Raw genomic sequence first — 13,077 nt, 5'->3', positions numbered from 1 at the left:
GTCTGTGAAATCTCTATGTGAGAGCATTCCCTCCTGTAGTTAACTGCTTCTGCCTCTGTGCTTTTCAGTTAAGTCTGTGTAACCCCTTTCTGTTTCCTACAAGCAACTAGTCCTGTAGTTAATTGCTTCTGCCTCTGTGCTTTTCAGTTAAGTCTGTGTAATGCCTTTCTGTTTCCTACAAGCAACTAGTTGTCTGTGTAGCATAGTGGTAAGTGTCCCTGTCTACCATGTGGAAGACCAGGGTTTGATTCCTGGTCAAGGAACCACTGTCTGGTTAATATTAGTTTAGGTCTTTGTAGTTAGTTGCCTGTTTAATACTTTCTTATATCAGTTTGTTTTGTGCTTAATTGTTTTTATGTCCTTTTATAACTAGTTAAACCTATATTACTCCTGTGTTTATAATTAAACTCATTTATTTCCAATTGATTAATTATTGACTCTGGGGGATCTTTTACCTGTCGGAACAAATACATTGATGCTTAACTCAGTCCATATATGGATTTTTTTGGAAAAGTTTGATGAAATTTAGATTGATCATTTCAAGTTATCTTAAGCTTGGTCTACACTTACCCGGCGATTCAGCGGCAGTTGACGGGAGTTATGCAAGCTACGCAGAGCTGCGCTTCTCTGCTGCATGGCATCTTCACCGCACTGCGCCGACGGGAACCGTGTTCCCGTTGACACAGTGCTACGCCACTTGAGGGGGTGGCTTAACAGCGTCAACTTCTGGATCGATTGAGCGGGTTTTCACTGACCGCTCAATTGATCCAGATAAGTCGATCTGACAGTGGCGACTTTGCCACCATCAGTGTAGATGTACCCATAGTGACAAAAAAGAGATGTTTTTCACACTTTGAGGCACTTGCCTGGTTTCTTCTCTTAGGTTTCAATAACTAAAAACTGGTTTTGTTTAATATTTAATATTTCAATATTTAAAAATGGTAAAGGAATAAAGTAGTTACAACCTGTTTAAAATAGCACATTGCACAAATACAGTATGTGATTTTCCTTATCAATTTAAGCAAGCACCTAGTACAATTATTCACATATACCCTGCAATAAATTCAGCAAGATAGCGAGAGAGAAGCAGCAAAATGTGATTCAGAATAAAGACATGTTCTGATGCCCCAAAAAAGAGACATGAATTGAATTCATTACTGAATTGATTTGCTTAGCCTCTGAAAAGAGCTCCTATACAACTGTACCATTCTTTTTCTAAGTGGCATATGGATGACATTACTGCTGACTGTGAAAGTAGTCAATTACAATATCTTTCTCACATATGGAAAAAACTGCCAACAGTTTTCACCTATATTTAGGAAGAAGTTCAAAATCATCGCTGTGGACTTGTTTGCAAGAATAAAACAAGATGCAATTTTAACCACCTTATTTGTGATGTTTTGGATAGACAGACATTTCTATAACCCCCATTATGAGGATAAAGACTTGCCAAATGAAAAACAAGATTTGTATTTAATTAAACGTTTTGGGGTTTGATTCTGATCTCACTCAGACTGGTGTGAATCAAGAGTAACTGAGTTGACGTCAAAAGAGCTATAGTAAGGTAAAACCATATCTGAAACTGAGATGAGAATCACCTTTGAGATTAAGTGAATTTTAAATTGATGAACGCTAGATATTACAGGAATAGAACCAGATATTTTAAGGTGATTAATCTCTAGAAAAGAAATAAAAATACAAGGCTTATCTGTCTCTGTAATTACCTGTACGAGGTGATAGATGCATTCAACAGAGTTCTTCTTAACATCAGGATCAGGGCTACTTAGCAATCTGATAAGAGGTTCTAATCCACCTTGCTCAAATATTTGCACTTTACTGGTATATTCAACTGCCATATGTGCTAAGCAAAGACTGGCAAACTCATGGACAACTATATCTTCTACAGGATGAAAATAAAATTAGGTTTTATTCAGTAGAATATATGCTCATTCATCCAGTGGGTTAAAATATTATTTGAAGTCAATAAACATTAGCTGTAATCTTACCTTACTTTGCTATAAACATGCTGTTCTATCTACATAACATATCATAATACTCAGTAAACTACTGAATTGTGGCTATAAAAGCACAAGGTCAATCACTTATCTAACAAGTGTTATGACAAATCATAACTTACAAGAAAGCTTTTTATTAAATTGCCTGATCAAATGGCAAAAGTAAATTACTTTTGACAGTATTTTTACACAAAGGAGCATTGCAAGTTACCTTCTGGCGCCAGCCGAGCTATGACTGAATTTGTGACATCTAGCTCTCTTAATAATTTTTTGACTTCATCTACAATGACAGAAATATAAACATGAAGGTTTTTGTGTGGTTAGATGGCAGTAATATAGAAAAACAGCTGATGCACAGAATTAAAAACCAAGTGAAAACTCAGTGAGGTTGCTTAATTGTACCCCCTGAGCCTGAGAAAATGACTTAGGCCTGGTTTATACTTAAAAATTAGACTGACCTAGCTATGTTGCTCAGGACTATGAAAAATTTCGTGCTCTGAGCATCATAATCAGGTCATGCTAACCCCAGGTATAGGTGCAGCTAGATCAACAGAAGACTTCTTCTGCCGGCTTAGCTACCATCTCTTAGACAGGTGGATTAACTACATCAATGAAAAACCCTTTCTTCAATGTAGGAAGCATCTACTGTATGGTACTACAGCAGCATACCTGCAATGCCATAGTTGTGCCGCTGTAGCAGCTGTAGTATAAATATAGCCTTAGCTGAGGGTGGTATACAATTTGGATCCTAATGATATAGTAATGGGGAGAGTGAACATATGACAGACAGAGACTTCCAAGTGTCAAAGTGCATACTATTTTTAAAGAAGACAACAGTCTTTGTTATTTTGATTTACAGATGCATTCCAAAAAAGTCATTAAATATTCCATCAAAGAATGCAGGAAAAGGAGAGGTTACTCACCTTGTGTAATAACTGGAGTTCTTCAAATGGGTGCTCCGCTTTAGGTGCGCATGCTCCCCTGCACTTTTGATTGGGGATTTTTGGTAGCAGGGCCTGTTTGGCCCATGCATGTGCCCTACACATCCTCATGCCCCATACTGAGGCCGTATAGGACAGTGCAGGTGAACCACCCTCAGTTTCTTCTCTAGCACAAAGCCCACAGAAGCAGCTCAAAAGTGGAGGGGAAGAAGGCAGGTATTGGAGCATCCACGGATACACACATCTCAAAGAACTCCAGTTACTGCACAAGGCGAGTAACCACTCCTTCTTCAAGTAGTGTCCCTGTGGGTGTTCCACTTTGGGCAACTCCTGATCAGTAATCATTTAAGAAGGTGGGAGTTTCAGAACAGAGTCCAAAGAAAGAACTTATTACCTATAGTTTCAGAACAGAGTCCAAAGAAAGAACTTATTACCTATAGTTTCAGAACAGAGTCCAAAGAAAGAACTTGTTACCTATAGTTTCAGAACAGAGTCCAAAGAAAGAACTTGTTACCTATAGTGGGCATCTGATTGCACAGCATGAACTAATATCTTCTCCATTTCTGAAGGTAAATATGTTTCGTAGATTCCTTTCTGCTTTTTAAAAGTACATTCTGTACTTTGATGAACACATGGCCACCAGTCCCAAGAAATACTGAGGAACCAATCTTGCAGTTGCCCACACATTGTTGCCTTTGCCCCACATCCTGAGACAACAGTCATGGTTTGATCGGGAGCCGCCACAAAGAGCGAGTAATGAGTCTGATGAGATAAAGAAACCAAACTTGTCTTGGCCAATTTGGTGCAAACAAAATAACTTTGGCTTGGTCCAGTCTGATCTTAATAAGGACCTTTAAGAGCAATGGAGTTGGAAGATATGCATAAAAAGATCTTTTGTCCATGTAATGAGGAAAGCGTCTCCTAGAGATTGGGGATCAAGTCCCCCATTGGAACAGAATTTCCTGCACTTTGTTTTGGCTACTATGGCAAAAAGGTCGACTTTTGGAAATCCTCAAGCTAGGAATATTTTGTTGAGGACTCGAAAGTCCAACTCCCATTTGTAATTTAAGGAGAAATGTCTGCTGAGTTTGTCCATCATAGTGTTTTGTATACCCTGGAGGTAATAAGCCAAGATGACTATCTGATTGGCTGTGCACCAGTTCCAAAGTTTTACTGCTTTGGTGCAGAGTGAGGGGAACACCCTCTGCCCTGACGATTGATATAATATGTTTTCTGTAATGATCTTGATGGACTTGTTTTTGAGTAGGGGAAGAAAGTGAAGGTAAGCCTTTGTGACCACTCTTAACTCCAACAGATTGATGTGCAAGCACTGTTCCTGTTGTAACCATTTGCCTTGGACTGTGTAAGGACCCAAATGTGCTTCCCATTCCAAAAGGGAAGTGTCCAATGTTAATATGATGGTTGGGGGATTCTGTTGAACAGGATTCCTATAGAAACCTTGGAAGGATTCATCCACCAGGTAAGTGACTGAAGGATCTGGTTGGTACAGACACTTTCTTGTTCACAGTTTGTTGGGTACATAAATTAGCCTGAGCCACCTCTGACGACATCAAAGATGCAACCTGGTGTTTTGTCACAAAAACTCAAGCTGCCATATGTCCCAGTTACGGATGTCAATTAATAGCAGCTAGTGCATGTGATTAATGCAAAACAAATTAACTAGATTAAAAAAATAGTTGAAATCAATATATTCGAAAAAGTAGAAAAACATCCAAAATATTTACAGTACATTTAAATGTGTATTCTATTATTGTTTAACAGTGTGATTAAAACTGCATTAATCATGACTAATTTTTTTAATCTCATGATCAATTGCCATTATTTTTTTTAAATCATTTGACAGCTCTAATCCCAGTAGTTGCAGACATGTCCTTTCTGGAATTTGAGGGCTGAGCTGATCTCTTAGGATAAGGTCCTTCAAAGCAAAAGACCTGTCAAGAGGGAGATAAGCTCTGCCTGTTATTGAATCCAGAAATGTTCCAAACAAAGAATTAGTTGTGTAGGGGTTAAGATAGATTTCTCAAGATTTATCTGCAGTGCTAGACTTTGGAATAGAAGTTGTTGTTTGAGCAGCTGACCAAACTTCCTGATATAACTGACCCTTGAAGTGCCAATTGTTGAGGTAGGGAAAGACAGTTATTCCTAAACAATGGACATAGGCGAGTATGACCGCCATGATTTTTGAGAACACCCTTGAGGCAGATGACGAGCCAAAGGGTAGGACATGGTACTGGTAATGATTGTGATTGAATGTGAAATGAAGAAATCTTTTGTGAGAGGGATGAAATGCTATGTGAAAATAGGCATTTTTGAGGTCAGGGGTCGCAAACCAGTCCCCTAATTCCAGGGAGGGAATTATAGCTCCTAGGGACATCATCCTGAATTTTGGATGTCAGACATGCTTGTTCAATTGTCTGATATCTAGTATCAGCCTCCAACTCCCATTTTTCTTGGGTAACAGAAAATAGCTTGAGTAGAACCATTTTCCTCTGTGTTGAAGTGGGATCGGTTCTATGGCTCCTAGACTTAGGAGCAATGAGATCTCCTGTGTCAGCAATTGATCGTGAGAGGTGTCCCTGAAGAGGGCCAGGGGTTGGAAGGGCAAGTTGGAGGTAAATTGATAGTATAACCCAAAGTAATGGCCTCCAGCTGTTGTGCGTCAGTACCAAGGGGGTTGAGGATTCCACTGAAGCCAGTCTCTTGGTAGCAGCAGTATTCAATACCAAGCCCTTTACTCTTGAGGAATGGGACTTAGGTGAATTCTTAGCATGCTTCACGGCACCTAAAGTACTCACAGCCTCACTAGCACTCCTCCGGGGGCCTGAGGTTTCCATTGACCGGATCTTATTTGATGAGGAACTCTCTGTTTTCTTCCTCTTCTCCCCTTCCTTATACTTTCAGGAGGAAGCTCTCAATGTTGCAGTTACAGGTATGTCACTCATAAACAGTGTTGAAGACTGAGGTTTTGATACCTTCTTCCCCTTGGAAGTTCTCATTTACCATGATCTCTATGATAGGCACTGAATTAGGGGGTTCTCTGCCTCTTGGTCAGAAGTTGATCTCAAGGCTTGCGCATCATTAACAGCCTATACTTTATTTCTCTGTGCTTCTGGGATCTTCCTTTAAAAGAAGAACAGATCTTATATTTGATGAGAATGTGAGAGTCTTCCAAACAACTAATATACATGGAGTGCCCATCATTAAAAGGGATTGCTTCTTGACAAAAGAGGCATATTTTAAAAGCCTGGGGAGCCTGATATCCTCAAAAGAAGAAAATTTGTTCAAGCCCCTCCATAGGGGGAAAAAAGAAAAAACAATTTTTTTTAAGAAAAAGAAGGGTGAACAAATGTTCCAACAACTTTAAGATACTAAACATGCTACTACCAAGAACTAACTACAGAAGCTGAAACACTAATACAAGCGGGAACAGTTGCACAGCGAATGGACACATGCTAGACTCCATCTCTGGCTAAAGGCAATTAAGAGGAACTGAAGGCAGTTCATCTGCGCAGTCCTATAAAGCCTCGGTACAGGACAAGAGAGGACATGTAGGGTGCATGAGTGGCCAAACAGGCACTGCTATCAAAAATCTCCAATCAAAGGTGCAGAGGTACATGCACACCTAATGTGGAGCATCTATAGGCACTCTACTTTAAGAAGAATACTTGCTTCTGACAAATTATCCAATTTACTAGTTAATGCAAAGCTTTAGGCAGCAAACACCCAACTCTAATTGGAAAAAACAACAACTTGTTTTAGGCAAGAATTAAGGATGTCTTTTATTGCCCTAAAAATAATCTTTGAAGAATTTGTTTTTAAAAGTAATTATTTTTCAATTTCCTGATGACACAGCACACATAGCAAATTTCGTATCTAATTCTCAAAAACTGTAAATTTTGTGGGTTTTTGTTAAAACTATGGCAAAACTATTTTGAAAGAGACTTTTAAAAGACATTATTGTTGATCCATTTGCTTAGCATAAAAACAGCCAACAGGAGACAGGTTCAGGAGCTCACTTGAGACTCTTACTCTTTGAGACAGTATCAACATGTCACAATGTTCATGTTTGTGCTGGAGGAGAAACAATTAGAGGAGAACCTACATAAAGGGAGAGGACCTAGATGTAAACACTCAGGGGCAGATCCTTCAGACTTTTGAGGCAATTGTTGGTGCACAAGAAAAGGGTGTGTGTTCTAAAAATAAGGGGCACTATGGAAAAGGCATGATGATGGAAAGGGTGAAGCTTAAATGGGAGTGAGTGAGAAAGAGGCTTGGTGCGGAACAAAAAGGGCAAGAGGAAGAGAAGGAAGAAACCAGAGCAGAAATGTAAGCAGGTAGGGAGTTGCGCAGCACCTTGAAGGTGAGGACCAGAAGCTAGAACTTGATATGGAAGACAGAGGGCAGCCACTGAAAAGATTTAAATAGGGCATGACAGGAAAAAAATTGGTCAGGTTATCTACAAAAAAGTGACATCATTTGTGCTACTAGCAGGGTGGAAACTTGTAAGGGACTGTAAAAATAATATTTACTTCTTAATTTTCTTGGATAGCTTACTTAATCATAGCATTTGCTGGGGATGGTAAGCACTAATTAATTCTTTTTCCTCTACCTTCTATAGAAGGGGAGTGATTAATCCTTTCTAGATATGCTAGAATTCCAGTAGTTAGCCATTGGAATTTAGACCTAATTATCAAATCAACATTAAGTGGTTTGGGGTGAAATGCATTACTGGACTAACTATACCACAGTCAACTGAGTTACATAAATTTGACCCTTCATCTTTTTTTAAAAAATAAATATTTTTCTTAATAGCAAAGGAACGAACATTAGGAGGATGTTTTAATTTGTACAAAAGTTTCCTTTCACATGCCAACTATATTTGCATCAACTGTATTCCTACAAAATACAATATAATGACACAAATTAAAAACTGAAGACTCTTACTATTAGAAGCCATGATCCCAAATACCATGGTGGCATTTCTTCGCACAAGTGGGTCTTCATGTGAGACTAGTTTAAATAAAGGTTCCACAGCTCCAAGACCAAGCAGTGTCACTTTGTTTTCATCACCTAAACAGTAATTAGTTTTGAATTCCTACATGAATTATTGAAAATACCTTAGACCAGAATGAACAAAAAGCCATTAATACTAATGCAATATACATACATATATTACCATAATGTATTATTAATATGAATCTCTTTATTTGAATTACAGAATATATTTCAACTAGTACCAAAATGATCTAAAATAAAGCAATCTAAACATAATATTGTAATTAAAATTCTTTGATGGAATTATAGCCCTAAAAACATCACTATTAAACATAATATGCCACAGGTAAATAAAAAATGTGTGGTTCACAAAGATGTGATGTCACATCCAGGGCTGGAGTAAAGCATATGCATTAAAGACCCGTGTCTCAGGCCACAGCTCTTGGGTTCATGTGATCACCTCAGACTCCTCATGAAAATATAAAGTAAGTTTCTAGCCCACATGATTGTGAAGAAAAGTTGGAAAATGTGAACCAAGTATAACTGCTGCAGTTATGTCTGCAGAGAAGCCTGCAACAACAACATGAAAGTTGTGCACTGCCCTATGCATCTCAATGGGGTGTTAATCCAAGGCCCATCAGGCCGCAGGGACCCCACCAACACCAGCCTAACAAAGGAAGAGAGGGAAAGCAGGATTACCATTAATCCTGAGGTTTCCAAAGTTTTGCTGGCATGACCCCATTTTAATATTTTTCTTGCTGGGATCCCAGACAGCATAGAGGACACCATTTTGAAGAGCAAACTGGTGTTCTCTGCAGGGCGTGACCTCACACACACCATACATATGAGGTCACACTGTGCAGAGGATACCATTTTGTAGAGCAAAATGGCATCCTCCAGGCTTCATGATCTTGTACATATTGTACATCGAGGTCACACTGTATGGACAGAAATGGTTTTTTCTACATAGCAGGGATTGCCACAACCCCATCTACTGATGGCTATTGTAGGGAGAATACTACTCAGTCCCTGCAGCCCCCAGAGGCAATATATTCCATCACTCTGGGGGGATGGCACATGTGCAGTCCAATCACACAAAAGAGCCATGCAGGGATGGGTAAGCACACGGGCACTAGCTCCAATCTAGCTAGCGCAGCTAAAAATAGGGCAGATGCAGTGGCATGGACTGTGATGTGAGCTAGAAAGGTGAACATGTACCCAGTTTCTGCCAATACAAAAATCTGTAGCACACACAAACCTCACAATTTAGGGAAACATAAAATAGATGAAAAAACAATGAGAGTTCTGTAGCACTTTAAAGACTAACAAATTTAATTTCTGCAGGCATAAGCTTTCGTGGGCTCCAGCCCACTTCCTCAGATGCAAGTGATAGAGATATACAGGAGGCAACATATATAGGACGCAACATACACATATACAAGGAAAGTGACAACAATAATGGGGGTGGATGAATGCAGGGTACTTGAGGCCTAATTACAACCATTGAGTAGGAGATGATAATGGGTGATCAGAGGCAATTACTTCTTGTAATGAGATAACCATTCTAAGTCTCGATTCAGACCCAGTTTGATTGTGTCTTTAAAGTGCTACAGAACTCTCATTTTTGCTGTATACAGACTAACACAGCTATCCCTCTGGAACATAAAATAGATGGCATTTCATATAAAAATAACCAAAGATGCCACTAAAGTACACTAGTTAGACTAGACTGGGTGGACTGGAGCAAGTGGGAGAGAACTTGGGAAAGGCAGGGCCACATAACTGTGGGATCCTTTAGTAATTATTAATTATTATTATTATAGCCATAAGTCCTCTGAGCCCCAGTCAAGAAAACAGGACTCCATTGTGCTACACACTAAAAATAGAGAAAAACATAGCCCTGCCCCAATTTATGTCTGATGTGCCACATACATAGTGCCTTGATTGTATATCATTTAAACAAGAACATATAGGGGATTTGAAATATTAGACACTTCTTTGATTCCCAAACATGTAGCAATGTTTAAAGCTGGTTGGTCTCATGAAAGATCTACTATGGAAGTATTATTCTTGAGAAAGAAATGCAAATAAAAGAAAAGAAAAAAAGAAATCAGATACAATGTAAAATACAAAAACAAGGAACCAAACAAAATCTCCAGAGACATAAAAAGCCTAAAATAACTATTTTTCCACTTAAAATTATTTACAGATTCAGCAAATTGTAATATGCAAAAGAAGAATCTCTTATTTTCCAAGATGCCACAGTCTCTTGCTCAAAATAAAACAGATTTAGACTATCCTTCATTCAGGATGTTTTATTATTAAAAGATGGAAAAAATTCACTTTATGCAGAACACAGGAATTCCTTATAACTGTAAATAATACATGAGAGATATTTTACAAAATTCCAATGGGGGCATTTACTGTCAAGCTGGATAGTTAGAGTTTAAAAATTATAAAAATGCTAGCCTAGGAAACTTAGGAAATATAGAGAGTGACTGATCATAAAAAGACAAACCTTTTGATGCAAATTTATATATAGCATCACATGCTTTAGCCAAAACTTCCTCTTCTGGAGAATTAAGCATTAGCACTACTGTTGCTGCTTTTTTGCTTTCAATCGATAAAGGGTCAAACTACAAAGAGAAAAGAGAAGAGAGAATGTTTTGAGTTATATAAAGTCTTACTGTTCAATGCAGCAGCCCACCCTACACTTTGTTTTTTAAATCAGACTTGATCCAGTATGAGAATTATAGGCCAGTTGGGTATGTTAAAATGGGTTTTCCATTTACTCAGTAGGATTCAGGGACAACATTATTGTTTCATCTTTCTTAATAACAGATATATTTCTTAATATCTAAGATCTAATCTAAGAAAGAGATATCTTTCTTAATATCTTCTGCTGAAAGTTAAGAGGGCAAAACTCACTTTTAAAATGGCTGATTTAAGACAAAATTATAAATTCAGGAAAACTAGTTATACAAATGACACATGCAAAATTTTATTAAATTACTTACCAGCGATAATTTCAAAAGCAGAGATCCTAGACTGCTGTCAGGTAAAAAAACCATTAACCTCCTTCAGAGCTCAACAGACATATACATCATAATGAATGTCACAGTTTCAAGGTAACTGCATCTATATCCCCCCACCTCCTATGGTCCACACCAGGAGCACCCATCCAGGTCTCAAATCTCTGGGCAGAGAGCCTTGTCCCAATCCCTTCTGAATAGGGGATTTAAGGCTGCACAAGTCCCTGCCCTACACTGTGATATCCCATCAAGCCCATCTGCCTAAAGGCTTTGCCTTCTCTCCAAGGGCTATGAACAGTGTATTGCCAGCAGTTACATGTTACCACAAAGCTCTTTCTAAGCAAGCACATTTATTCTTAAAGTAAAAGGATTACAGAGAAAACATAATAAAAACAATAATCAGATTTAAACACACTAAACATACCAGGAGTCACCCATCAGTCTATTGGGCCCTATTAGGCCAGAGTCTTTCCACAGTTTCTCCTCCCCTAAAAGCTGGGACCCCCATAGGACAGAAGGTCCTGTCCATTCACTGGATCAGAAAGAAGCCCCTGAGTCAGTTCAAATCAAGCCTTTTTATATCAAAAGCCTTTTGTCTGTCAGTCTCTAGAAAATCATGTTTAAACTAGTCTGTGCAAGTCTCAACTGGGGGTGGGGAGGACTGTACCTCTCTGGAGGTGTTTACAACCTGAGTGATTCACTTTAATTACCTCCCACTGTTTTTGATTCTTGGAGGAGCTGTGATAACTCTCCCCTCTGGAATTGTATACAATCCCTGGCCCACAGTGATACACAACCTTAGTACAATATGGCCCCCAAAGACGCAGTATCCCCAAAGATGCAGTTGCAGTATCGGTCACAGTGAGCTTTGCAAATGCCCATTTGATAATATGGGTGAAATTCTGACTTCACTGAAGTCAACTGACACACCACTGAAGTCACTGATTTAAATGAGACTAGGATTACATCCTATGTGAAAATTCTGGTAAAATCTTCACATTTCCTTGCATATCGAGAAAGTCCTGAAGGCAGCAGTAACTATGTGATTTCACCATGCAGGAGGGAGGAACATTTTCACAGAGGTTTTTATAACTCTGAAGCTGCAATAGCAGCCACTGAGCAGCCTACGGGGAGATTCTTTGAAGAGCACACGGGGGAATAGGATTTTGCCCTGGTGCACATTCTGTTGCACTGCTACATTGTGGTAATTTCTGGAAAAATAGAATGATCCTTCCTGTAGAATGATCTTCTCCCAAGATCCCTTGTTAAACATCAGCTCTCCATGATCTTATGCTAGTGGGAGCATTACCATGACACAATCTCTATTCAGACAGCTGGAAGTGGTACAAGTGTTCATTTCCATTTCTGACCTCTCTCATACAGAAAGAAACCTTCCCTCAAATCCAGCTGCTCTGACCCTGTTAATAGACTCTTTGAAACTGACATAGCTTGAGAAAGGGCAATTTTTTAAAAAGCCTTTTGTTCTTTATTTAGACTGAAGCATTTCTGAAGATTTTAAAATTCAACCATGCACAAAAAATAACGTTTCTTGGCTTTAAAATACAATTTTTGTGACTGAGAAAACAGTCTTCTGTCCCAGCCATATCACATTCAATGAGTGTCAGAGCATCAGTGTTAAAGGGGCTAATATGTAGCAGACTGCTAATGTCATGAAGATTTTCTAAACTTCAAATGTATTTTTATTTAAAATATAGTAAATTAAATCATTTAAAATATGAATAATTGCATATCTAATGTATATGTTATATATTGTGTTAATACAAGTATATTGTTACATATAATTATACCATATAATTACATACCTTATTACATACCATTTATTTGTGTTGCTACACTACTTTTTAATACCTTTTCATACTATTAATACATCAGAAGTCCACGTTGCTAAATAATCCTGAACATTGAGGTCACAGAAATGCCTATACATCGCTCAACAGCCAAGTATATCACTTAGGACCACTTAGATCTTGCCCTGAGCTGCAGGGTGCACTAGAAGAGGGCAGATGAGAGCCCAGGAAGGTTTTTGCCCCCTCTTCTCAGTGTAGAAGGCAA

General features: G+C 38.6%; 1 protein-coding gene across 1 annotated transcript in view; it reads right to left on the bottom strand.

Moving 5' to 3' along the window:
- The window catches only part of ARMC3 (armadillo repeat containing 3), a 69,376-nt gene extending 58,360 nt beyond the window's left edge, over window positions 1–11,016 (bottom strand). Inside the window, exons 1-5 of the mRNA XM_067561709.1 lie at window positions 10,990–11,016; window positions 10,491–10,608; window positions 7,922–8,047; window positions 2,227–2,295; window positions 1,725–1,900 (exon numbers count right to left, since the gene is read on the bottom strand). Of these exons, the coding sequence (XP_067417810.1) occupies window positions 1,725–1,900; window positions 2,227–2,295; window positions 7,922–8,047; window positions 10,491–10,560 (441 nt within the window). The 5' untranslated portion in view covers window positions 10,561–10,608; window positions 10,990–11,016. The remainder of the gene's footprint in view (window positions 1–1,724; window positions 1,901–2,226; window positions 2,296–7,921; window positions 8,048–10,490; window positions 10,609–10,989) is intronic.
- Between the last annotated feature and the right edge of the window lie 2,061 nt (window positions 11,017–13,077).

Source organism: Emydura macquarii, unplaced genomic scaffold (genome assembly GCF_026122565.2).
Source record: "Emydura macquarii macquarii isolate MOO-44397 ecotype Brisbane River unplaced genomic scaffold, CSIRO-AGI_Emac_v2 contig_2422, whole genome shotgun sequence".
Lineage (NCBI taxonomy): Eukaryota > Metazoa > Chordata > Testudines > Chelidae > Emydura > Emydura macquarii.
The sequence above is the reverse complement of the archived record's forward strand: the minus strand, read 5'-3'. Positions and strand labels throughout refer to the sequence as shown.